We start from the raw sequence: 27,676 nt of genomic DNA, 5'->3' as shown, positions 1-27,676 counted from the left end.
TCTTTCCAGATTAGTTATAGCTAAATTAGACCCCATCATATTGTAAGTATAGTTGGGGTTATTTTTTCCAATGTGCATTACCTTACACTTACCCACATTAAATTTCATTTGCCATTTTGTTGCCCAATCACTCAGTTTGATGAGATCTTTTTGAAGTTCTTCACAGTCTGCCTTTGTCTTGACTATCTTGAACAGTTCAGTGTCATCTGCAAACTTTGCCACCTCACTGCTCACCCCCTTCTCCTGATCATTTATGAATAAATTGAACAGGATTGGTCTGAGGACTGACCCTTGAGGGAAACCACTAGTTACCCCTCTCCATTTGGAAGATTTACCATTTGTGCCTACCCTCTGTTTCCTGCCTTTTAACCAGTTCTCGATCCATGAAAGGACTTTCCTTCTTATCCCCGACAACTTAATTTGCATAAGAGCCTTTGATGAGGTACCTTGTCAAAGGCTTTTAATGGCTCAAAGAGCCACATGCAGCTCAAGAGCAGTGGGTTGGCCACCCTGCCCTATTCCCTTTCTAAACTGGAACAGATATTTTCTTCTGTCTTCAGTTGTGGGATGAATGTTTGCTATTGACAGGTTTTGGCAACTATCCATGTAGGTTTTTAAATTGAGAGAAGGTGGTACCTGTTTACTCCAGAAGCACTCTTTGCCCAGCTCGGAGAAATAACAGGGAAAAAAGTAATAGAAAGCTTGTGATATGTGTTTCCTGTGTGCTCTTGTTGAAAATATATTTTAGAATAAGGTTGTGCAGCAAGTTTTCTCTCAATTTTCCTCCCGTGTTACACTACTGACTTAAATGAAGTGATTCTTGACTTTCACCTGCGTAAATCAGAAGAGAATTAGACCTAACATTTACAAGTGTTTTTCCTAATCTCAGTGGCATCAAGTTTTTTAAACTTCTCCCCACGCATCCCCTTTCCCAATAGGTACCTGACTTTGGGAACACAGAAGATGTACATTTTCAGTGGTTGACCAAAGCCACCTCTAATATTGGTTGAAGATCATGTAGTAGTAATCCAAATTTTTTGGGAGATTAATTTTCACCCATTGTTCATTGCTCATTTGTTAAATATCCCATGCCCTTGGGTATCAAGGCAACACTTTTCCTGTAAGGAGAGAAGGTAGAGCTTTGCTTGGCTACTACACTCTCTCCTCCATGGTGCAGAAAGCTGCCATGTTGCTAACATGGTCTTATGGGATTAGTGGGGCTACTCTACTTCATAGCCAATGGTGAGGACTTTGGGTTGGAGTAACCTTTTGGATGAAAAAGAAGCTGGAGAGAAAAGCAACACTGGCTCCAGAACGGGTCTTCTGAAACTTGCCAATCATAAGCTCACCTGAATTGCAAGTCACCTTAACATAAATCTGAAGTTCTAGCAATCTTTCTTTCGTTTCTAGTCTGTGTTTTATTGCTCTTTGAGCTGAGATTTGTGCAGGAATGGTGGAAGGAAATAAAACTTCTAATAACCATATTACATCATCTTTCAACTCGTGTCAAATGTAGCTTTAGTCAGCCATAAGAGCTGCATGTCTGATGTTTTCCTTCAGTCAGATATTGCCTGTAGCTACTTCTTTTTTTTAACCGAAGTACGCATCAAAATAATAGTTGAATGCATTACATCCTGTTGTACTTCAGCCACAGTTTCCATTTTGCTAATACCTTAAACTCTTAAGACTGCTGCTAATTTCACTTCATGTGCAACTTATTACAGCAACAAGTTTGTCAGGTAGTCTTCTGAATCATGTGCAATAGGAAGAGGAAACTATATTTGTGGAAATAAAATTGCAGTGCTAATATAATGCAACGTCCTTGAATGCTGTTCACCCTGCTCCTGTGCTAGCCTTAGAAATTACAGGGCCAGCTTACTGGTTGGTGTTTACTGACAGAGACAGTGGAGCTGGTTTACACGAGCAGAAACCTTTGCTGTATATGACTTTGTTAAGTATGCTAATGCATCCACAGTGAAAGGAGGTACTTCTTCAAACTCTGGGCACAGCAAAAGTGAGAATGAAAACTGGTCATACAGGTTGAAATTCTCCCATCCAACAGTGTGCCTCGTCCAGCAGGACAATGGATGTTGCTGAATCAGAGAGCTTCCAGCTGTGTGGGACCCCGCTGGTGGCAGGCAGCTTTGCTGCCAGCCACTCCGGGCACCCCAAGGGGCAGTCCCACGGCAGAGAGCCAGCTGGGGCATGGAGCCGTGGCAGCAGCAGGAATTCCAGCCAGGGCGGGGAAGACCTGCCAGAGTGGGCCCCCCCTCCAGGAAGCTGGAGGTCTGACCTCCTCTTGTCTGGCAAATCCCCTTGTGTGGGATCACTCAGGTCCCAAGGGTGCTGGACGGTGGAGTTGCAATTTTTATATAGATAATCGGGTGCACAAATGTCTAAAGACACTGTGGGAGACCAAACTTTGCTCTTTGGCCACTTGCTGTAATCTGGCCCAGGTTAGCTTTGTCTAAAAGTCATTGCCATCCCTTGACTATTTGACATTCTTGGTCCCTTTTCATTGGACACAGCTGCATCCAAACCACCTCCACGCTTGAGTATCTTGGAAGTCATAGCTGGAAAGCCAAATATTCCCTGGGCTCAGAAACTAGTCTTTACTCTGAGCTCCTGAGGTCAGGACTGAGAGACAGGGAAGCTTGTCCAGCTTCTGTCCATGCTGAGGTTTGCATAGAGGGCTTCAGTTTCCAGGGAGCTTCACAACCCCTTTAAAAACCAAATTAAAACCTGAAACATATGCAAGCTTAGCTAACCAAGTAGTGCTGCCTATTTAAAAAACAGTAATTGGTGGGGTTTTGTAACCTAGTTCTTCTGCTGCGAAAACTCCCTCTCTGTAAGTGTGGGGTGGCTTTTATAAATCAGCCTGTGACAATTTCTTCTTAGTGTCCACTCCACTGGAAAAATGTGGGGAAGTCTTGAGAGTGCTTCCCCATGCATCTGATGAAGCGAGTCTTTGCCCATGAACATTTATGCTCCAATAGGTCTGTTAGTCTATAAGGTGTCAAAGGACTTCTCATTGTTTTGCAGCTACAGACTAACACAGCTACCCCTCTGATACTTGTTACCATGGCTTCGGTTACACTAGCGAGTTTTGTGGACAAAATTAGTGGAACGTCCACACACAATGTGTTTTGTCGACTGTCAACAAAACTCTGCACTTTTGCTTGCAGCTTTCTGCTTCTCAGCCATGAGGCATGATACTCCTGTTGACAGATTCTGTCACCAAAGAAAACTGTGTGGATGTTTGGGGCAGGAGGGTCTTCTGTTGACAGACAAGGCATCCAGAACAATGGGCAGCCCTGTCTGCTATGCTTCCAGGTGCCTGTTTTGTCGAGTGAGTGGCCAGGCAGTCCAACTACTCTGTCAACAGAACTGAGTGGCTTTTGTGTGTGGCCGCACTCTGTTGACAGAAGTTTTGACAGATTGCCATGGTAGTGGATTTCAGTGCATTCCCTCTTGCCATTCCCTCTACTGTATTGTTAATGAGTGGAGATCTGTGACTATATCCTTTAACTGCTTGCTAGTGAAATCCTTGTGGTCAGTAAATAAAAGGGCCCATTATAGATATAACTGAGTGACTTAACTGAAGGCAATGGAGTTACAATGGCATAAAGAAAAGGTAAACGAGAGCAGAATCGGAACAATTAAAGGCATCTTTCCTGGGTTTGTGTGGAGCCTGAATCCAAAGGAGTGTGCTGTTGATACTAATGCAGTACGGGTTGAATCTCTCTAATCTGGCACCCTCGGGACCTGACCAGTGCCGGATGAGAGAATTTGCTGGGCCACAGGCTGTCACTATTGTCTAGCAGCGCTACGTCTACTACTTACTGGGCTCTGAGAAGACACTTACAGGGTAAATTACAGCTAAATAACAGCACAGAACACTGAGAGCCGGGACTGGTGGCTGTAAACAAACTTTATGGGCCCACAGGAAACTTGGCCACACATGATAAGTGGTCATCCTGCTAATGATGCTGGATTACAGATGTTGCCAGATGAGGTTGTTCCTGATTAGAGAGGATCAACTTGTACTACAACATTCCTTTGAGACTCCAAAGTAAGAAAATAGTGCATGCAACTAATTCTCTGGAGTTGATTTGCTCCAGGAAGTGGCTGCAGGCTGTGAACCTGCCCTCTACGTTGTTACAGGGGTTTTGTCTTTCTTTTGTATATGTTAGAGCAGAGTAGTGCATCGAGGCTGAATGGGCAGAGCCCCTTGTGTTTCCGCTTCAGAGAAGAAGTGAAGCACTTTGTTGCAGGATGTGGTGAGGTATGACTCGGCTCTTGCTAACCAGAGCTACGATCTGTGTTTTGCTGTGCTTGTCCCTTCTTGTTATGGCTTTCAGTATTAGTCTCTGTGGGATCAAATGCATCTTAAGCACTGGTCCATCCTTGGCCCTTCATTGCTGGTCTTAAGCTACTGATATTTGCTCAGTTAGTTTGAGAGGTTCATGCAAACACTTCTCAGTGTTGGTCTGTGCAGCATGCATAGGAAAAAGCTGGTCAAACATGCAGATTTTTGCTTGGTTTCATCTCAGGACTGGGCCAGGTTCACTTGATCATGTGTGAATCTCTCAGTGATCCAGGCTGGAATTTTGAGTTGTTACCAATTCAGAAATTGGAGTGGGTGCGTAGACATGGGCACCTTACCCCCTTCTCTCATTGGGGTGAGTTGTGAGCATTTGGCATGGCTCTAGAACTGAACATGGATAGCTGCCAATACAGGTTGTTAGCCATGTTGGCAGGGGGGTGGGACATCTCTCATGGTTGTAATGTGGAATAAGTCTTAATAATGTCTTGGGGCCATTTCTCCTCCCATTGCAAAATGGTAAAAACCGCTGGCAATGATAGCCCTGGCAATGATAGCCCTGGGAAAGTAACGTTAGAAAAGTTTGTCATCTCCCTTCTCCTTAGTGCAGTATAGCACATTGAAATGAGGATGCTTCAGCACTGCCGTCTGTCCTCCAAAGACTAATGTCTCCAAGGATCAGTTTGAGAACCACTGAACTTGTCAATGCTTCTGTTGCAGTCTGACCTAAAATGGCCTGTCTTCTTGGGCTGGTCAGCACCTTCACCGTTACACCACCAAAAATCATGCCTGTTCACGGGAGGAATCCTGTCACTCAGGTTCAGATTCTGATACCCTGGCACATGTAGAGTGGCCCCAGTGATTTTAATGAGACTGCTTCTGGAATAAGTTATTCCTCAATGGCTTTAAAGGTGTTAGACTCTATCCTTTGCCGCGGATCCAGCCTGAAATCAGTCTCATGATATAAGTCCATAGGCGCAGCTGTTGTGACTAATATTTTTCTTCTTCTGCTTAGGAGCTAACGATTGCTGTGCCAGTTTCCGAATACTTTCGTAAAATAACATAGCTAGCTTGGTACTGTAGTGGTAGAGGCTTGATACTTTACAGTAATAGTAATAATGCTAATAACTACAATGGTAATAATCTGCTGCTTCGTCACAATAACTTGTCAAATGGGGTATAAACCTCTCACTCAGGCTATGTCTACACAAGCCCCCCCTTTCGAAAGGGGGATGCTAATGGGACACTTCGGGATATCCTAATGAGGTTGTGCAACGAATATGCAGTGCCTCATTTAGCATAATGGTGGCTGCAGCACTTTGATCGCGCATGGCTCATCTACACAGGGTCCTTTTCGAAAGGACCCCTCACACTTTGAAATCCCCTTATTCCTATTTGGTTATAGGAATAAGGGGATTTCGAAGCGTGAGGGGTCCTTTTGAAAAGCACCCCATGTAAACAATCAACACACAATGGAAAGCAGCAGTTTTGAAGTGCTGCAGCCGCCATTAAGCTAATGAGGCATTTCACTGTAGTGCCTTCTTAGCATATCCCGAAGTGTCTCATTAGCACCCCCCTTTCGAAGGAGGGGGCTAGTGTAGACATAGCCTTAGTCTTTGATGTCAAAGTAATTGAATATCTGGATCTGCAACACTTTCCCATCAGTGACAGAGGTTGAATGAGGAACCTCTTTAAGAATTTGACCCTCACCCTTCTACCTTTTTACACTTCCCTTAAAGAAAGCTAGTCCTAAGAGTAGGTGAAACTAAGTGTATTTGTCTTGTGTTTCAGTTCTATGAGTGTGAGGTATATGTCCCATCCTTCCTACGTAAGACACTCCCTCTGGACAAGGATTCTTGCTGAAAAAGCTGCCCATCTAACTAACTGCTGTAAATTCTCTGCATTGCAGGTCAGAAGGTACTCCGGCAGCCAGAGTTGCTCACAGGTATTTCTGTGAAGATCAGAGGCCATTACAACCCTGCCATTGGAGACTTTCCAGCAGCTGTCTTTCTCTAGCTGTCATCATTGAAGACTTGCAAAAGAGAACTGGGGGGAAGAGGAGAAATGTCCAACCCTTTAAAGCAAGTGTTCAATAAGGACAAAACCTTTCGGCCCAAACGCAAATTTGAGCCTGGGACTCAGAGGTTTGAGCTGCACAAGAGGGCTCAAGCCTCTCTCAATGCAGGTCTGGACCTGAAGGTGGCTGTCCAGCTGCCGTCTGGAGAGGAACAGAATGACTGGGTGGCGGTACATGTGGTGGACTTCTTCAACCGCATCAATCTGATCTATGGCACCATCAGTGACTATTGCACAGAGCAGTCTTGCCCGGTCATGTCAGGGGGACCCAAGTATGAGTACAGGTGGCAGGATGAACACAAGTACCGAAAACCCACTGCCCTCTCAGCTCCTAAGTACATGAACCTCTTGATGGATTGGATTGAGGTGCAGATCAACAATGAGGACATCTTTCCCACCAATGTTGGTAAGTTGAGTTCTAATCTGTGGGGAAATTTATTGGACTGATGCAAGATAAACAGGTTAAATCAGGGCAGCTTATATCACCAAGCAGAAAGCGTTCACTTAAATAATCATTGTTAATGAAAGCTCATCACCTAATAAATTATTCTGTTAGTCTTTAAAGTGCTACATGACTGTTTGGTTTCTTTTGTCAGAATGCAGACTAACACAGCTACTTCTCTGTTACTACTCATTGTTGAGGAACTTTTCCATTTGTACTTCCTTTATTTTCTAATGAAAGGTGAATTCTCTGTGGTCAAACCAACAAATATGTTGGTTTACAACTAAATAGAAACTTTACTCTAGATTAGGTTTGTCTTTTAGCTATTTAGCAGGGTACACTATAAGTATATACATTTATTTAATTGTACCATTTTAGTATGTTTAGGACACTGTGAATGATACTTAGTCACATGATATTTAACTGATTGGTCATGAGTTGTGCCGAGGTGTGTTAGGATAGTTCCTGAAATTTAATTAAACGCACAATGCCACATGATATTTATTCTTTATTAAGCAAAACAACCTTTAAATGTGTTGAATACATGTTCAGTGTTGGGTTTTTTTTCCCCATGAGCTGGAGAGGAAGTTTTCATCCTGGAGTGGAGTCATAAATGTTCATAGTTGGAGAACTGAGTTCAGGAAGGAAGAAGCTGTAAAATAGGAGTATGAAACCCTCCAGGTGGGCTTGATAGATGATGCTGATAAGACATGATGGTATCTCCTGGAGTCAAAACCTGGATCCCAACCCCAGTGATGACTTTGCCAGTCTTTTGCACCCAGTGGCAGAAGCCCAGGATCTTCCGTAGGATTAAACTCTTACTGTAGCACATGACTTATTGTGCCAGTTTGATAAAGCCTGAACTTAATGCAGAAAAGCAGCTTTTAGCTCAGACTTTGTGGCAGAGGTCCGTAGACTCAATATACTGACTTTATTTAAACATTTTACACCGAGAAAGAATGAGTCTTCTGTACAGCCTTAGCTGAGAGCCAGCTGCCTTTTAGATCAAGTTGTAGAGGCTCCTTTACTATTCTCCAGAGGTCCCAGGTTTGAGTCTCCCTGGCCGCGTCTACACGTGCACGCTACTTCGAAGTAGCGGCGCCAACTTTGAAATAACGCCTGTCACGGCTACAAATGTTGGGCACTATTTCGAAGTTGAAATCGACGTTAGGCGGCGAGACGTCGAAGTCGCTAACCCCATGAGGGGATGGGAATAGCGCCCTACTTCGAAGTTGAACGTCGAAGTAGGGCACGTGTAGACGATCTGCGTCCCGCAACATCGAAATAGCAGGGTCCGCCGTGGCGGCCATCAGCTGAGGGGTTGAGAGACGCTCTCTCTCCAGCCCCTGCGGGGCTCTATGGTCACCGTGTGCAGCAGCCCTTAGCCCAGGGCTTCTGGCTGCTGCTGCTGCAGCTGGGGATCCATGCTGCATGCACAGGGTCTGCAACCAGTTGTCAGCTCTGTGGATCTTGTGTTGTTTAGTGCAACTGTGTCTGGGAGGGGCCCTTTAAGGGAGCGGCTTGCTGTTGAGTCTGCCCTGTGACCCTGTCTGCAGCTGTTCCTGGCACCCTTATTTCGATGTGTGCTACTTTGGCATGTAGACGTTCCCTCGCAGCGCCTATTTCGATGTGGTGCTGCCCAACGTCAAAGTTGAACGTCGACGTTGCCAGCCCTGGAGGACGTGTAGACGTTATTCATCGAAATAGACTATTTCGATGTAGCGTGCACGTGTAGACGTAGCCCCTGTGGGCACTGAACTACACTTGCTTCTGGCTGCAGTTCAAGGTGTTGATGCCAATCTGTACCTAGCCTGGGACTTCCTCACCTGAGGGATTCTTCTCTCTCCTTAAGGACCATTGCAACAGCTGAGATATTTCTGACAACAGACCCAAGCCTTTGGGGTTGGTCATGCTGAGTATTTTCAGCACAGGGCTCCAAGCAGTGATGCTCTTTACTCCCTAGAGCAGTCCATCTGTGCCTGCATTTACTGACTTTGTACTCTGGTGCAAGATGCATCTTTATGGCTGAGCATTTTATGGCCTGCAGACCTGAGCCAAGTTGTTTGTGGTTGGTTGAGTGCTTTGGGAGTTGTTTGTGATCAGAGCATCATGCATATCCTGTGGGACCTCTCCCTCTCTCCAGCACAGGCACAGTAGCTCATGTAGGGGTTCCAGGAGAGTGTCTGTGGCACACTTGATTACCTCTGGTGGTATACCATCTTGGCCCGGGGCCTTTCGTACTGCAGTGTTGTCGATGGCTTTCTTCAGTTTATCCACGGTTGGTTCCTGGTCCAGTTTGTCCATTACTGGTAGGAGTTCGTCGGCATTGAGGGCTGAGTCGACCACAGTGTTCTCGCATGAGTACAGCTCGGAGTAGTGCTCGACCCAGTGCTCCATCTGTTTGGCTTTGTCAGTGATGACTTCACCAGATTTGGATTTCGGAGGTGCCATCTTGTTCTGGGTGGGTCCTAATGCCTTCTTGATGCTCTTGTACATTCCCCTGAGGTTACCAAAGTCAGCACTGGTCTGGATGCTGCTGCGTAGCTCGAGCCAGTAGTTGTTGGCACAGCACCTGGCCGTCTGCTGTACTGTTTTTCTGGCTGCTCTGAGCGCTTGCAGGGTATTCTGCTCGGCGAACGTTTGTACTCCAGGAGTGCAGCACACTTCTTTTCGATGGCTGGAATCATCTCATCGGAGTTAGCTTCGAACCAGTCATTTGTGTTTCTAGCTCTTCTTCCAAACACCGACAAGGCCGTGTTGTACATTGTATCCCTCAGATGCTGCCATCTAGATGTCACATCAGCACCCCCAGGGTTGCTGCGCAGATTCTCCTCGAGGGTCTCTCTGAACATTTCAGCTTTTTCTGAGTTTGCCGTCTTTCTGGCATTGATGCAGGGCCTTCCAGTTGGTTTAGAGTGCTGGAGCTTCTTGGGAATCACCTTGAGTTTGGAGCAAACTAACGACTGCAACAATTACCGTGGAATCTCCCTCCTAAGCATCACTGGTAAACTGTTTGCTTGCGTCATCCTCGGCAGACTCAAAAAGATTGCTGAGAGGGTGTATCCTGAATCAAAGTGCGGATTCCACGCAGAGAAATCTACCGTCGACGTGGTCTTCTCTCTGAGGCAGCTGCAGGAGAAATGCAGGGAGCAGAGGAAGCCATTCTGTATTGCCTTCACTGACCTAACCAAGGCCTTCGACTTGGTCAGCAGGGATGGACTGTTCAAACTGCTCCACAAGATAGGATGTCCGCCACGGTTACTCAAGATGATCCAGTCTTTCCATGAACACATGAGAGGAACCGTCCAATATGATGGCACATTATCGGATGCTTTCAGCATCAGGAGCAGCGTCAAACAAGGATGTGTCCTTGCTCCGACATTGTTCGGGATCTACTTCGCACCCCTCCTTAAATACGCCACAGAAAGCACAGCAAGGACCTGCCAGACACCCATTACAGATGCAGCAAGGACTGTCACTCTCGTGTGGGTCTTCACAGTCACAGCCGACGCTGCAAAGGAGGATGCCAAACGGAACTACAAAGGGCGCGTTCCATAGCCTACGTAGGCTGAAGGATGCTGCTACTGCTACTACTGTGATCAGAATAATGTGCATGATAGTTCCCTGTGGGATGCATGGCCACTCGTCTCCCTAGCTAGTGCAGCACAGGTGCTCCTTTGGCAGGAGGGGTGCCTCACCTGCTGCCTACCCTTTCAAGGATGGGAAAAAATAGAAGGAACACTGATGTGCATGTCTTGTTTCCATATCTGACCTCTTTCAACCTCCCATTGCTTGAAAATGAAGGTCAGAGGGCCCGATTCTCCTGTGTACTCAAATGGCTCCTTGATGCTATAAAGACGCCCTAGAACAGTGGCTCCTAACCTGGGGTGCGTGACCGTATTAAAAAAAAAATGATCATAGCAAATAAGTTTAAAATAAATTGCAAAGTTATAATCAATTATTATTTTTAAATGAAATATCTTCCAGTAATTTTATTAATTCCTGTTTGAAAATCTGTGTTGTGGTTTACATTTCATTAAATTAAATAGGACATAGCAGCTAGAATTGGCTTTGATAGGGGTCAACGAACAGTTGAGGGGTGGTTGGGGATCTGCTCTAGTGAAAAGGTTGGGAACCACTGCCCTAGAGCTTTTGCCACAGTAACATATGTCCCTATTACGCTGCTGGAGAAGTTTGAGGGGCATCGGTGTAAACAAGATTTGGAGTTCAAGGCAGCCACACTTGAGTGTCCAAAAATGGCTCAAGAAGCTGTACTCGTACATCTAAACAAGTGGGCTGACTTACGCAGTGTTGGGGGCCTGAGGATTGCAGACGCTCTGCTCCTAAATTTAGCCTTTCAGGTGTTAGCTTAGCATGCCACACATGGGAGTCTCCAGCTGCTCTCTAGTATGGTATAGCACTTTTGTCTCCATCTCTTGTAGCTTGTGGAATACTTCGGGTGACCAGTCTCCCCCAGCCAAATATGGGACCTGAGGAAATGACATTGTCCTGGCCAAAACTGCAAAGATGGTCACCCTACCTGGGAGTCAGGCGGTGGCTGCCCTGTGGGGGCTGCCGCCCTACATGGGATGTGCAGGGGGCAGCTGCGGCTCTCAGCTGCCCCATGGCATGGAGCACCGGGAGTGAGGTTGCTGCCGTGCCAGTGAAGTTTCCAGTTTCCACGAGCCAAGGGAAGCCAGGCAGCAGCCATGGTGCTGTGCAGGTCCATCTCCCAGCTCCCCCAGCTGGGGAGCCATAATCAGGAGCAGCCAGCAGCACTGTAAAAATGTGGAATATGGCGCAATTAGCCCTTTTGGGAAAATAAATCAGGATGCCAGGATGGTGCCCAAAATGTGGGGCTGTCCTGCCGCAAACAGGACAGATGGTCGCCCTATCCTGGGCCTTTTTGAAATCTCTCTCAGCAGCACCTTTTCCTAGCAGCCATTTGGTACAAGAGTAATTCAGCCGTCCCTCCTTGAGTGAGCATGGGGTGATGCGCTGAAGGGGAGATTGCTCAGGTAATCTTTCAGGCAAACCCCAGTTTAAGGCAACTCCAGTTCAGCTCTTGGATGGTCTGGGTGATGCAAGGGTTGTGTTGTGGAGGAGGGGGAAGCGACCAGTGGAGGTTTGAGAAAAGGGGATGTTGCACAAGGAGTTAAAAGTAATAGTTCTATGACCCTTGGTCGTAGAGCCTAATATCCCTGTCCGGACAGACTGTGCATGGAAGTAGAGCCAGGTGACAGCTGCATGGGTGTTTGTGAGAACTAGCTAGTAAAGAGAAGTAAATTACTGAACACGAAAAGGGGCCTGTAAATGACTGAGCATAGTATTATCCTAATTTTAACTCGTAACCTGAAGGCTTAAAGAGAAGGGGCTGATTATCTATCCACTTGAGATCCCACAGAATCCCATCCACTCCTGCACTACTGCTTCGAGCATCCAGAGATTTTCATTTGTGTCAAAGTGCTAGTGAAAAGGATGGTGCTGATTCTGTGCAGAAAGTGGCCACCATTCTCAGACCCCATTTGCACACCGAGAACAACAGTATATGAATGTGATAAGACTGGGACAGGGAGCTGGGGCGGACGGACCTAAACCTATAGGAACATACAACATTATCTGGATGTGCTGTGAAAATCCTTGCTGGGGTTCCTCTGGGTAAACTCTGGGGTGTGGTCCTTTTATTTTGGGTTCTTCAACCAGAACCTCTTGTGAGCAGTGTGATTGCTGAAACATCTGTTTCATTGGGGTTGGGGAACTTACATAATCAAAGGAGTTTTCTGTCTTGTTTAGAGCTTTCTGGCTATGCTTGTAATACCAGTTTCGCTACCTTCACACAGACTGAAAATTAATTTCATGCAGAACACTTGGGAGCAGGAGAGAAAAAGGTTATTTAACAAATACCCTTTGTGTTCTACCACCTCCTTGTATGGGGAGAAGTAATTTTGGTAGACTTTAACGCAAGTCCTTTTGCAATTACTATACTAGAAAGGCCAAATTCTACCATACTGCAGATTGCAAATGTAGCAGTTACAAGAAAAACACACAAACAAATTACTGAACACGAAAAGGGGCCTGTAAATGACTGAGCATAGTATTATCCTAATTTTAACTCGTAACCTGAAGGCTCTCAAAGGATTCATTGCATTTATTAAACCATATGTGGAAGTCACTCCACACAAAAGGCAGTCGCTTCAGGAGTGGGACATGATGATCTAGTGTTTTGCATAATCTTTGTAAAAATATCTGAACAGGAACTGAAGGAAACATCAAATTGAAACTGCAGATGGAAATCTAGATGTGGGCTGACCCAGTTTGTGTTTGAGTCTCTCACACAGTAACTCGTTGGACCTCCCTGGGCTAGCACCCTCAGGGTCTGACCAGTCGCAAACTAGCGCATTTGTTGGCTCCTTTGGGCCCTGGGATTGAAGCTCCCCACGTGGCTGCTGGGGCTTTGTGATCCAGGAACTTCGGTGGTCCTGTCAGCTCATAGATGTTGCTGGACCAGAGAGTCCAGGTTTAGAGAAGTTCCACCTGTTCTAATTAACTTTGGAAAAACTGGTCCAAAATGTAGAGAGGAGAGAATTCAGTCAAAGGAAACGGTTCTTGAATCATTTCATGATACACTGGCCTGTGTCTTTTTCTGCGTTAGGAAGACAGTGTGGCAGTGTGGGCATGGCAAAGTGCGTTTCAGTTGGTAGCATCAGTAAATCCTGGTGTGTGTTTGTCTTTTTGCAGGTACTCCGTTCCCCAAGAACTTTCTTCAGGTAGTGAAGAAGATTCTGTCCAGGCTCTTCCGGGTCTTCGTTCATGTCTACATCCACCACTTTGACAGGATCACCAACATGGGGTCCGAGGCCCATGTGAACACCTGCTACAAACACTTTTACTATTTTGTGAAAGAGTTCAATCTAATAGACACCAAGGAGTTAGAACCTCTGGTGAGTGAACCTGGCTGGATTATATTGATGAACAGCCACAGCCTGGTGGGTCTAACAGAACTCGGGGATTCTGACTTCCAGGGCTGAATTGCAAAGCCAAATGTTGGACTCGCTCTGAGAGATTCTGAGAACTGAAGAGGGTGACTGAAATGCCATTGCACCTATTACGTCCCCACTTTATAGCTCAAAACCCTGTTCGTACCCTGCCCGCTTTTATTCTGGCCTAGATCCCATGAAGCAGAGCAAGGCCCAGAACACCCCTGGAGAGGAAAGCTGCTGTGTTTGTAGACTCTGCCTGGTAGCCTCCTTGTACTTCAGGCTGCCACCTTGTCTGTTCCCTTCCCCTGCTGCCACCACCACCATTGCTGGCCAATGTCTTTTGAGTCACATCCACCTGCTGTTCCACCTCTGGGTGCTGCACACTGCAATGAGCTGTGCACCCCACTAGCAAAGTTTCAGTTGCAATCCAACAATCCGCCTGATACTTGATCGCTGTGTAGCCAGCATGTTGCTGCATGTGACACAGCAAGGGTGTGTGGTAGGACATTGGTCAGAGTCATGAGCCATTGGTTTTATTCCCAGTTGTCAGTGACTAGCTGTGTGACCTGGGTGTGGTGGTGGGGATCCTGCTAATCTCCTTGTCTATTACTTCTCTGTTCTGTATTTCCCCTTCAAAGCATGGCGCTGCTCACCAACTTCATACGGAGGCTGCAGGTTGCCAAACAAGTGCAAGGTGTTTGCACTGGGTTGGAATGGTGGGTGCTGGTTATTCTGTAGCTGTGTACAAATTGAGGTCTCGTGCTCTCCGTGACTAGGAATATGTGGACAGAGATTAAAGGGGATGCTGAATTTCTAACCCATGTAAGTGTTCAGCCTGGGGCACTTGGGATTTTTTTATATGAGTGGTGCTATGGAAACAACATTCGCAACTCTGGGACTTTCTCACTGAAATGTGTCTTGCCTGGGACTTGCACTTCTCATCACTTACTTCTCTGTCTTGTGTGTGTCCTTTAACAGAAGGAAATGACCTCCCGGATGTGCCATTGAGCTCTGGATCTTCCTGCTCACTCCCAGATCATGCTCCTCAGGATTGCCGAATCCCATTCCTGCAGCCGAGACACCGCTTGAGGGACCACCAGAGACATTTCTTATACAGAGTTTTTTATTGAGCTTTCAATTTAAAATTGAAACTGCAGAAATATTTTTTTTACGGATGCCTTAGAGCTCTAGTTTTTATGGTAATTTCTGTAATTGCTTGCCCCTAGAGGGAACTGTATTATTCATAGTCAGTTTTTTAGAACGGGAATGAGAGGGTTATGACCAAAACCACCTGACATTTCATTTCACTGGTCACCTTATGGGATGGCCCTAACTAAGCCCAAGTGTGTAAAACAGACTTGTCTTCAGCATAGGCAGCATGTAGAGTTGGGCTAGAGACCGTAGGATGCATGGCATTGGCTGGGCTTTATGCTGACCACCTCAGTGTGTGGGGAAGGAACACTCATCTGCACCCTGAAAGTAGGACAGGAAATGGTTTGTTAGGGCCTCGTGACGGAACACTTCAGCTCGTGCAGCTCTTCCACTAGCTGTGAATTAACCATGACATAAATGTGCATATAGACTTGGCTCCCTGCATGCTTCTCCAGCCCTTGTAGCAAATTTTTTCACGCTGAGATTAGGCCTTTTCCTCTAAAAATGTCTTCTGTTCCTTTCTCTGACTTGACATCCAGACCACCCTTTTCACTGCTTGGGGAGATCCCTGCTGAATTCACAGTTATTTCTCTGCTGATCCTTTGAGGTCATTGCTCACAAACACCCATCTAGAGAATACTAAGTTTTCCACCTTTCAGAGCATGTAGTGTCAAAGGCTGAGATGCTGTTTCAGGGTGCAGAGATGGGGTGGGGCAATCACATAGCTAGATGGAATTCACTTGCCTTTTCTCTGATATCCGCTTCTAGACAGCTTTCTTGACGTAGGTTCTGTTCTTGTGCGGGGTGCTTATGGGGGAAGAGGGAGTTAAAATGTTTTTGCTTCTCCTCCTGAAAGGAGATATGGCGAGTGGGCAGGAGGGAGGGAAGGCTTCTGGGATAGAAGCTAGCTGAGTCTTTTCCAGAGATACCAACATTTGCTGCTTAGGCAGCTTTCTTGGAGTCCAAAGTCTAGACCTAATCTGATTTTAAAATGGAGCAAATTGAGGTCACCCTTCCTCCATAATGAGGCCTGAGGGTCCCAGAGAGCAATTCTCCATCTTGATCCAAGCAAAGACTGCTGTAATCGGGTGGGAGTGCTAGTACCTGCTAGGCCTCACCCTGAGTGACTAACTGTAAGGTGCCCCACTCTTGTCTGCTGCAGAACTGTGTGAATTGTATCTCCACTCTGCGAAGGAAGCCTTCGTCAATTTCAGCTTGTGTATTGAAGAGAAGCCAAGTTCAGGCACCCCAGAGACCAAATCACTTGTTTAAGTCCCCAGACATATCTTAGAGCTAGTGAGGTTGTGGGGTCGCACAGTCACACTGTCCTGGAGTTCATTTACTGACTCACTTGGTACCCTTTAATATCTGTAAGGCTATCTCCACATGGCAGAGCTATTTCAGGATACCTCAGTATCCCAAAGTAGTTACTCTACGTCTTTGAAACGCGCCCGTGATTTCAAATGTCCTTCCAAATAACAGATAGGCTCTTTCAGCATCAGTGTACTCCTTGTTGCAGGAGTAAGGGATGCAGTGAAATAGCGCATTATGTTGACATTTGGCCCTGTGTAGACATCACCAAATACCAAAATAGCCTATATTGAAAGTAACTCACAATAAGGTTTGCAATTTATGTAGCACAAATTGCATTTTTTTTTTGAGTTTAAGGGGCCATGTAGATGTAGCCTAAGTGTCATACGTCTTTTGCTTTCTCTACCAGAACTCCATTTCCCATTCCTTCATGCAGTCTACCTTAATAGACCATTTCTAGTGCAGAGCCATAGTCCATTGGCTGTTTGAGTTTGTCACCCAGGAACTTCCTAAGAGAGGGACTTTTGAACACTGTGGTGGAGAGGGACTGACTCATATTTAAGGTGGAGATGGGGAGAAGGTGTGAAACTAAGATTTTTTTTTTTTGTGAGCAGTGACCAAGCTGCCATCATTAGCCGCTTTCCTCGAAGGAAACAGTCCTGTGGTTTGAGTCTTTGGACTTATGTGAGTCACTTTGCACACTATTGTGTGGACAGGGTTTTACAAAGACCACTATCATTCTTGGAAACAGCCAATAAATTATGTTGTATTTAAGTGTGAAGCTGCTAACATCTTCTCCCTGTTAGAAGTTTGTTGTACAGACTACCAGCAAAAGTTGTGTGCCAAGAAATAATCTTGAAAGGTCATCCTACTGAGCAAAGTGTGGCTGGAAAGGGGGTAGCTGTCATTTCCTAGATCTTCTAAAATGCTTCAATCTCTTCTTAGTCCCTTGCCCTTTTTAAGGGATTTTCCTTCCCCCCTCTGTAAGGGAGGTAGTACAGTTATCCCTGTTATACAGGTGGACGGACAAGGTAGAGCAAGGTTAAATGGCTTAACCAAGGTCATACAAGGAATTCTGTGTCAGAGGTGGGACTCAGACACAGGTGTTGAAAGTACTAGCCTGCTGTCTTAACCACTGGACCATCCTTCCTGAGGTATGATGTTCCTGGAAAAATGGGTGGCCCAAACAAATAGCTAGGGCTACATTATCAATCTGTCAGTAGCCTGAGGGGCTGCATCCAACTTGTGTAGATACCTGGCCTATTGTGATAGGATGGTGAAGTACATGGCCATTTAAAACTTGCTTGTGCTTCTATATTCCTTGCCTGTGGGCTCTCAAACGGGAGGCATGAAGAAGGTTCAATGCACAAGACCACATTTCAGAGCATCCTGTGTGGAGGTGGGGAGAGGTCAGATCCCATATTGCTTTCAGTCATAGTAGGGGGTCACTGAGTGGAGCATACTGAGCTACTGACAGATGGATGACCAGAGACCATCTCAGTTCAGTGTTGTGATCCTGCCACAATCAAAAGAAAAATAAATACAGCTCAGTTCGGCCTTTGGATTGTGCTTACCATCTTCCCCAGGTTCAGGTGTTTGCAGCCTGACTTTGCAGAGGTGCTGAAGACCCACAAATTCAATTAGTCGGTTGGAGCTGTGAAAAATGAGGGACTTGACCCCATAAGGGCCTGATCACCTTCACCAATTTGTGTGGTAGCTGGACTTTGCAGACACCTTCAATATTCAGTCAATTTGAGAGGAGTTTTCAGAGAGCCATCTACTGTGTGTTAGGCACAGAAGAGGGCTTGCTTTGTCACAGGGTTCTAGCCAAATCCATGCTTGTCCTGACTGTTGGAAATTGAAATTTGGTTGTGAACAGGAGTTACCCTGTTTGTGCCTGGGTGGGTAGGATGGGCGCAGAGATGCTCTTAACGATGAACTGGATGCGGTGCTGGAGAGCACAAGTGAAGTCTCTGCACAGCTTTTTCCAAAAAGCTCTCAAAACCCAGGTTGGTGCCCTGCATGGAAGTCTTGGGTTTCTGGGTGGTTGTGCCTGTGAGTTGCCTTTAGAGGGTGCTGCTTTCCCACAGTCTAACATAAGCTAACTATCTGCCGTATGTGGCCTAGCAGTGCCTGCATACAGCTCTGCTGGCAAGAGGCTGATGTGTGCAGGGCATGACCTTGCAGTATTGGATAGCCTGGGCAGTTGTGGAATCCAGCATTTCTCCAAGCAAAGAGCTGCTCCAGAGAAGGGCACTTTTTTTCATAATTTTGACCTAGCTGAAGCATCTGGTGCGGCCACCCAGAGTTGGGATCCTGGACCCCAAATACCACATTCAGTCTTGTGCATCCAACTCAGCAGCAGCTTGATCCTGCAAAATGCTGGGCACCCACAGCTCCCGCTTGAATTCAGTGAAACCTGGTTCTGAGCATCTCATCCAGTCTTTCCCTAACTCAGTCACTCTGACCAGGCTTGTTACTGAAATGCCTTCCTGTGTTTCCAATGAACTTTACCTTAGTGAAAGCCCAGGAGTTGAACAGTTTGCAAGCCTAATTGCATTGACAGTGCCTTCCTGGTTAGAAGCTGAAAGATAGGTAAGCCCCAGAGGTGACTCTACGTACTTGCAGTATCAGAGGAGCAAGGAGGCTCTAGCTCCTATGTGTTTGCAGATAGTTGTCCTTCATCTCTGCTCCATTGCAATGGCTGCTGCACAGTTCACTCACAGCTTGAGTTTGGCAAATTTCAACTCTTCTCTAGAACCTGGTAAGCTCAGTGGCCCTTGGGCAGCGCTAGCCCATGCATACCTCAGTACAAGACACACAGGCTGCAACTACTACAATGGTATTTTGAAAGTTCTTCCAGAAGAGATCTTCCTAAAAAACTTCTTTCAAAAGATCATGTGTGTAACACAAAGAAGCGGATCAAAAGAGGAAACCGCTGTTTTGAGAGACAGTGTCCACACCGCCCCTGCTCTTCCAAAAGAATAGGCCAGGGATCAAAAAATCTGGCACAATGAGGACTGCTCTTTCGAAAAAAGCGCCCAGGGCATATACACATGTTTTTCCTGAAAGACTTGCAGAAAGGTGCTCTTCCTCATCTGGAAGAGGAGGAGGGCCGCCAGAAAAAGTGCTGCATTATCTCGATTTTAGATCGGAAGAGTGCATTTTGTGTGTAGATGCTCCACCAGGTCTTTTGGAAAAGGCCCCCCCCCCTGTTTTTTTTGTTTTTGTTTTAAAAGAACTTGATAGTGTAAATGCAGCTAGAGTGATGACTTTCAAGATGGCCTAGAGATGGCCTTCACACAGTCAGTTTTCTGTATACACTAACTGCCAGTTAGCAGGTCCAACACATTCAAGACAGGAATCTTTACAAATATAACGGTAGTAACCATTCCCTGCACATTTAAACGCCTGCAGATGCTGACTGCTTTTATTCCCCTTCATGGTTAGAGGCAGCTAGTCCCTAATTTTAATCAGTCAATCTTTAAAGCAATATTTGCAAAGCACAATCAGCAGAGTTCTGTCCTGTGGGCCATGCTGGTCAAGCAGGGCACATAAAAACAGCTCTATAGCCCTTAACACCTAACTGACACAAATCAGTGCTGCCCTAGCTGCTATGATACCCAAGCACTGTGGCTATGTTTAGCAATCATAGAGTCACAGAGCTGGAAGGGACCTCAAGAGGTCATTGAGTCCAGCCACCTGTCTCAAGCAGGATCAACCACAACTTAATCATCCTAGCCATGACTATGCCAACCCGGGAATCAAAACCTCTAAGGATGGAGATTCCACCACCCCCTTAGGCAACGCATTCCAGTGCTTCACCACCCTCCTGGTGAAGGAGTTTTTCCTAATATCCAACCTACTCCCCTCCTTCTGCAACTTCAGACCATTACTCCTTGTTCTGCCATCTGGCACCACTGAGAACAGTTTGTCTCCATCCTCTTTAGAGCTCCCCTTCAGGAAGTTGAAGACTGCTATCAAATCACCCCTCAGTCTTCTGCAAACTAAATGAGCCCAAATCCCTCAGCCTCCCCTCATAGGTCATGTGCTCCAACCCCTTAATCATTTTTGTTGCCCTCCGCTGAACCTGCTCCAGCACATCCACATCCTTTTTATACTGGGGGGCCCAAACTGGACACTATTCCAAATGTGGCCTCACCAGTGCTCGATAGAGGGGAACAGCAACCTCTCTAGATATGCTCAAAATGCTCCTCTTAATGCACCCCAATATGCCATTGCCTACAAGGGCACACTGTTTACTCGTATCCAGCCTTTCATCCACTATAATCCCTAGGTCCCTTTCTGCTGTACTGCTGCTTAGCCAGCCAGTCCCCAGCCTATTACAGTGCTTGGGATTCTTCCATCACAGGTGCAGGACTTGACACTTCTCCTTGTTGAACCGCATCAGATTTCTTTTTGCCCAATTCTCCAATTAATCCAGGTCACTCTGGATCCTATCTCTACCCTCCAATATATCTACCTCTCCCCCTAGCTTGGTGTCATCTGCAAACTTGCTGAGGTTGCAATCCAGTCCCTCATCCAGGTCATTAATAAAGATGTTGAACAACACCAGCCCCAGAACCGAGCCTTGGGGCGCTCCACCTGAAACTGACCACCATCCAGATATTGAGCCATTGACCACTACCTGTTGGGCCCAACCGTCAAGCCAGCTTTCTATCCATTTTATAGTCCATGTATCCAATCCATACTTCCTTAACAATTCCTGCTCCAGAGTGATGCCTTCTGTCCCTGCGCCTGCTGCCAGAGCAACTGAGCACTTGTAGCTGCAGCTGGACTCATGCTCCATGTTTCTGGAAGCTGAGCCCTGAGTGACTGACTGCAGTGGGCCTGGAGCCTTTGCCACAAAGGCCTCCAGCAGTGACTGCTTTCAGGATAATTTTTAATTGTCCCTGAAGTTCAGTACCAGGTTCCAAAGCTCCTACGTCCCAAGTACCATGGAAAAGCTCTTTGGAGCAGCACAGGCTTATCAGCAAGTGGCTGGCACTGGAGAATCTTAAGGACAAGTTCTTAGCCAAGCATATGCAGTGCAGGACCCAGTGTAAGCATGTACCTCACTGAGCCTGACAGCCTGGCACCCTTTTTTTCCCCCGCCCCCCCAGGACTTGGATCATAGGCTGATTAGTTAAAGGTCTCTCTGTGGTCTGCGTTGGTATAGCACCCAGCCCATAGGGTCCTGTCTGTGACAGAGGGACGTATGATAATACAAATCAATAATAATAATGGTTAGGGCTCTACGAAATACATGGTCCATTTTGGTCACTTTCAGGGTCACAGGGTTTGAAAAATGTAAATGTCTTTATTTCAGAAAGGTAGCTATGGTAGTCTGCATCCTGATGAAATAAAGAAAGCGGTCTCTTCGCACCATGTACTGCAGAGCGGAAGTTCCCATGAAAGTTCATCACCTACTAAATACATTGTTAGTCTTTAAGGTGCTAACAGACTGATTTCCTTGTCTTGATTTCTGATATTTAAATCTGAAACTTCATGGTGTTGGGACTGCAGAGTACTGCTACCCTTGCTTCTGTGCAGCTGTTAGCAGCAGCATTGCCTTCAGAGCTAGACAGCTGAAAAGCAGCGTCTGTTGGCCAAGAACCTAGTTCTGAGGGCAGAGCCACCGCTGCCAGCAGTAGTGCAGAAGTAAGAATGTCCTGGTATGGGACTTCCACTCTTCCTTCGGCGCTGCTGCCTGTAGAGCTGCGCCCTTAGTCAGCTGGGGTGACCATCCACCCTGCTTTGGGCAGGACAGCTCCATATTTTGAGCGCCATCTGGTGGCCCAATTTGTTTGGCCAAAGGAGCTAATTGCCCCACGTTCCACTTTTTTACAGTGCAGGTGGCTGCCCCCAGTTCTGGCTTCCCAGATACAGGAGACGGGAGCTGGACCTGCACAGCTGCCACCCAGCTTCCTCCAGCTGGTAGAAGCTGGGAGCCAGACACACACAGCAGCACTGCTGTTGCCCAGCTTGCCCTGGTTGGGGGAATCTGGGATCCAGACCTGTGTGCTGGAGCAGCTGCCACCCAGCTTCCCCCTGCTGACAGGAGCCAGGAGCTGGATTGGTATGGCTCTCATCTGGCTTCCTGCAGTTGGTGGAACCTCAGAGCTTCACTGGTGGGGCAGCAGCCCCGTTCCTGGTACCTCAAGTCAAGGGGCAGCTAAGAGCCACAGCTGCCCTCTATACCTGCCCAGCAGGGTGGCAGCCCCCACAGGACAGCTCCCGCCTGACTCCTGGGTAGGGTGACCAGCTGTCCCGGTTTGGTCAGAATGGCGTCGTTGCCCCATGTCCCATATTTGGCCAGGGGTGATATGGTCAGCAGACGCCACTCTCTGGTTGCCCAGCCATGAAAGTAGCAGTACAGAAGTAAAGACAACATGGATATAGTATTGTTTCGTTTCTGCATTGCTGCTGGCAAGGTGCTGCCTTGGGAGTCCAGCTCTCCAGTTACCCAGCCCTGAAGGCAGCATACCCATAAGGGAAAATCACCTTGTGATTCCCCCTGCAGCTACCTTTTGGGTCAGGACCCCCAATCTGAGAAGCGCTGGTATCCCCCATGAAATCTGTGTAGGCTTGGGTGAAAGCACACCAAAGGCTGGATTCCACAGGAGGACACCAGGTGTCTGTGATGCAGTTTGCATAGCTGTTTCTTGACTGCTTTTTTTGTTTTGATAGTATATAGACAAGCACGGCTCCCTCTCTGTTACAGAAAGAAAGGAGTGTCCTCTGCACCCTTAGCTGAGAAACAGCTGCCTTTTAGCTCCAGGGAGCAGCCTGATGCATTAAACATTGGTGGTCCCAGGTTCAAATCCACCTGTGGATGGTTACAGTAGCCTCCAAGAGGCCCAATGACAGCTCAGAGCCCATTGTGCTAGCCACTGTGCAGACACAGACCACGAAGTGGCCCTGCCACGGCACGCTGGTGCTTTGCAGGATCACAGCATGCTCTTAACAGGGCTCTCAGGCTCATGGGCCAGGAGCAATTCCACAAAGTGGCTACTGCCACGTGGCCCTGTGGCGGTTGTGTCTACCCTTTGTTTAGCCCCTGCTCTGCCCTCAGGGGATGCACTTGTCTGAGGCAGTAGGCTGGAGGCAGGGGGACATGTGGAAACCCCTGCCCTCACCCAGCCCTTCCAGAGGGGGATGCCCGCTGGCCCCCTGGGAGGATTTGAGGCCTGAGACTGGTCCTAAGATCAGCTGAGTTTGAGATTCCTGCTTCACTAAGTCGACTGAGGCTTCCTCACAGATACAGAAGCTGAGAGAGAAACGTTTACATGATTCAGACATGGTCACAAAGTGAACCAGTGGCAGAGTTAGGACTGTCCCCAGGTGTCCTGGCTTTTAATTCTGCTTCCTTACCTACTGGCCCCATGGATGGCTTGGCATTGTTCCAGGATGGCTGGCACAGGCACGGAGGGGTATGGAGCCTCATGCACCTCTGTGGCTTGAAGCTGGAGCAGGTTCAGAAGGCAGCTGGTCACAGTGCAATGCTGACCTGGCCTGGTCTTTTGTGGCAGGCAGCCAGCTGGCCTGAGGGGCTGATTTATTTTGACAGGTAAGCCCCTTTCTATTTTGGGGTGTCCCTGGCAGGCGAGGTGCAGTGGAAGTTGGCTTGCTCCCTCCCTTCCCATGTATGGTGAGCCCAAGCTGCTGGCCTGTGACTCTAGCCAATCCCAGCCACTGGTTGCGGCTCTGGTTTACTTTCTGAGAAAATGCAATAGCGCGTACCTGCTTCTGAGAAAGACTTGGAGCAGGGAATGCCTGGGCTGTGAGTCTCGCTGTATTAGCAGCAGCAGGAGGGACTGTGGTTTTCAATAGTAACAGAGAGAAAGCTGTGCTAGTCTATACACTATCAAAACAAATAGTAGTCAAGTAGCACTTTAAAGACTAGCAAAATAGTTTATTAGGTGAGCTTTCGTGGGACAGACCCACTTCTTCAGACCATAGCCAGACCAGAACAGACTCAATATTTAAGGCACAGAGAACCAAAAACAGTCAGCAAGGAGGACAAATCAGAAAAAGATAATCAAGGTGAGCAAATCAGAGAGTGGAGGGGTGGGGGGGGAAGGTCAACAATTAGATTGATCCAAGTATGCAGACGAGCCCCTATAGTGACTCAGAAAGTTCCCATCATGATTTAAACCACGTGTTAATGTGCCGAATTTGAATATAAAAGTCAGCTCGGCTGCTTCCCTTTCCAGAACGGTGCGATAATTCCTTTTCTGTAACACATGTACCTTGAGGTCATTGACAGAATGCCCCATTCCATTAAAATGTTGACTAACTGGTTTGTGGATCTGGAGTGTTTTTATGTCTGTTTTGTGCCATTAACCCTTTGGCTAAGGGAGTTAGAAGTCTGTCCAATCTACAAAGCATCTGGGCATTGTTGGCACATGATGGCATATATGATGTTAGTAGAGGAGCATGAGAAAGTGCCCGTGATTCTGTGAGTAACCTGGTGTGGTTTTCAAGTGGGAGTCGGGGCTCTTATTCCCAGTGCTGCCACAGACTCACTAGAAGCTCTGTGCCTCAGTTTCTGTACCTGCAAAATCATGCCACCAATCCAGGGCAGTGACGCTAAGACTGGAGGCAAGGCATGCCAGCCTCAGCGTCCACAAGGCTGCAGCAGGGACAGAGGGTGGAGGATGCCAGAACACCTAGCTGCAGCATGCTGTGCTGCTGTCCACACCAGGGAGGGGGGGCAGACACGGTGCAGGCAGAAGCAGCTGTTTGTGAATTCACTCCACCGAAATCACGTAGGCAGCAGAACTTCTGCCAGTGCCACTTTCTAAGGGCGGCCAGCTGGGTAAAGGGGCAGACACCCAAAGGGACCTCTGAGCACTTCAGGCTGGTTTCTGTCACTACACATTAACCCTCCTCCTCCTGTTCTTCTGCCCCCCCCCAGCTGAGCAAATTGACTTGGGGGGCTTCACCCACACACCCTCAATCCCAGCCACCCTCCGTCACCTTCACCTCCCCCCACAGCACCTTCTTCTTGACCCAGGGTCTCCCTGCTTTCTTCTGAGAGATATTGCACAAAATGTGGCGGTTCTTCCCCCTCCCCAAGCCTCTCTTCTGCCCTGGTTCAGCCACAGGAGTCCCTGCTGATGGTCTCTTCTAAACTTCTCCCTGTCACCCCGGGATCCCATCTCCTGATCCCCCTCCTTCCCTTACTCCGACCCTAGTCTGCGCTCTCCCCTCTGGCTCTTTGCCCTCACAACACAGTTGTGTTCTGGTCTCTCTCATCTTAATCACAGCCGTCAGTGCCTGCTGCGTAGAGCTCCTCTCCTCCCACGCCATCCCTTGTGCTCCATGGCAGCCCATCACCTCTGTTAGCCAGATGTCCGAAGTCTCCATCTCCACCCTGCTCGTCCTTCACCAGTGTTGGCCATGTTCTTCTTGATGTGTTGTCTTCCCTTGGTGTCTGTGACTGTCCTTTCTGGGATTTCCTCCTGCTGCTCACTCTTGTTCGCTGTGTCCTCTGTAAGATCTTCCTCATCCCCTCTCCAGCTTTCTCTAAGGGGGTCTCCTTTCCTCTGCCTGTCTCCCTCTCCACCTTGTCTTGGGGTAACCTCATCCGCAGGCCATTCCTGCTACCGCCTCTCGGCCCACGGCTCACCACACCACCTCCCTGCTACAGCCTTGTCTCCTCCGCCCAAGCTAATATCTCAACCTGTCTCTCCACTCCTTGTGGATACCTGTCTGCCAGCTCAGCCTCAACACAGCTCTTAATCTTACCCCCCAACCCCCCCTCTGTTCTTAATCACTGCCCAACACAACCTTCCTGTTGTTCAGACCAGAGACTTACTCCCCCACCCACCCGCCCTGCAACGTGCTATGAAGACCCCCTGGCCCAGCTCTGTCCCAACAACTGGTTTTCTGCCTATCCGGTAGCACACAGGGCCAGTGCGTGGGGCCCCAGACTGCAGGGTGCTCACAGACCTACATCACCTGGGCTTTGGCTTCTGTGTGGCATGGTGGGACACAGGCTTCATTTTTTCCCTGGGCCCAAGAAACTCTAACGCTGGCCCTGAAAGCCTCCTGCAGGTTTTGACAGACCCTGGGAACCTACCTACACACACCTCCCACCCCAGGCTTTGGAGGAGGACTCCTGGCTGAGACACCTTCAGCTCCCCTAGGCCCTCAGGGCTGGGGGCCCATTTCTTGCAGAGTCTGTCCACAGGGCAGACCCAGCTACCTGCCTCAGACTATCAACCAGGTCTCATTTTCTCCATTACTGCCTCATGCATCCCTCTGCCCTGGACAAATGCCCTCTTGCCCCATGCTGGTTCAGTCCAACTGCAAAGTTCATACTCCTAGCCCTGCAGCTCTCAAACCTTGGCATGGGACCCCACAGGGCATCCCGGCCTGGTTTTAATGGGGTTTCCAAGGCCAGATAAGACCCAGGGCTGAAGTCTGAGCTCCACAGAGGGCAGTGGGCCTCAGGCGGCCCCCTACCCGCCCCAGAAGTCATGTGGTAATCCTATTGTCAGCAGTGGGGGTCACAGTGCAATGTCATTTGAGATCCCGTATCCTAGCCCCGCCCCCCCTCTTTTACCAGTGTTCTCCATCAGCTGAGCACTGGGGTGGCCAGCCAGGAGAGATTCAAATCCTACCCAGCTGATTAGCAGAGCACCCACAGCTGGCAGCATGTGCTGCTATGGTGGTGCACATCCACACATGCCTTGGTGCACACAACAAAATTTATTCCATCCATGGATAAAAAACTTAGAGGGAACCCTGGCCTTGACCACATCCCCCTTCTCTTTATGTGCCACCCCCAGCTCCTGCAGGCCAACCGTACGCTGCCCTTCATGGCTTATCCCCAGTGCCCTTCACCCATTGCTAGCGAGCCTCTGCCAGTCTCCATTGCCCACTTGGTGCATGTTCAGACAGGCCCTTTCATGCTTTCCCCCATGTTGCTCCACTGCCGCAGAGCTGCCTCACCCTCCCCCCCCCCCCCCCAAAAAAAAAAAGCTGCCTTTCAGCTGTCCTGGGCCAGCCCTCCTCCCCCCCCCGGCCCAGGAGCATCTGACAGCCGTTGCTGATTCTGGCTCTGAGAACGCCCTGCTGACTGAGGTGGTCTTGTTTTTCATGTGTCCTCCTCCATCCATCAGTTGTCCCATGTTTTAAGCATGGGAGCATGTTAGGGCTGGTGCTGCCTTTTTTTGCACAGCACCTTGCACTCTGCCCCACAACAGCAGCTTTCTCAGTGCTGCAGCAAAACACCTACAAACAACTACACTGTTTTTTCTGGGCTTCTGCTGCTGCGTTCCAGCCACAAGCCCATCCTCAGGTGTGACGCCGAAGAGGTGGGTCTCTCTCTTTTGTATACGCTGCAAGTTCATTGCAAAGTTTGCCTCCCACAGTATGTGA

The 27,676-nt window shown here is 48.0% G+C and overlaps 1 protein-coding gene across 6 annotated transcripts in view; it reads left to right on the top strand.

Annotated features, from left to right (window-relative positions):
• Window positions 1-19,478, top strand: part of MOB3A (MOB kinase activator 3A) — a 35,059-nt gene extending 15,581 nt beyond the window's left edge. For 4 of the 6 annotated variants that reach the window (XM_074978514.1, XM_074978516.1, XM_074978510.1 and 1 more), the window contains exons 2-4: window positions 6,234-6,806; window positions 13,581-13,783; window positions 14,801-19,478. In XM_074978514.1, coding sequence (XP_074834615.1) covers window positions 6,389-6,806; window positions 13,581-13,783; window positions 14,801-14,830 — 651 coding nt within the window. In that variant the 5' untranslated portion in view covers window positions 6,234-6,388 and the 3' untranslated portion in view covers window positions 14,831-19,478. Of the gene's footprint in view, window positions 1-3,567; window positions 4,073-4,193; window positions 4,286-6,233; window positions 6,807-13,580; window positions 13,784-14,800 lie in introns of those variants that run through there. The other 2 variants (XM_074978515.1, XM_074978513.1) reach the window with 2 other exon arrangements.
• Window positions 19,479-27,676: the final 8,198 nt, after the last annotated feature.

Source organism: Carettochelys insculpta, chromosome 27, assembly GCF_033958435.1.
Source record: "Carettochelys insculpta isolate YL-2023 chromosome 27, ASM3395843v1, whole genome shotgun sequence".
NCBI classification, from domain to species: domain Eukaryota; kingdom Metazoa; phylum Chordata; order Testudines; family Carettochelyidae; genus Carettochelys; species Carettochelys insculpta.
This window is presented reverse-complemented; position numbering and strand designations above follow the sequence as displayed.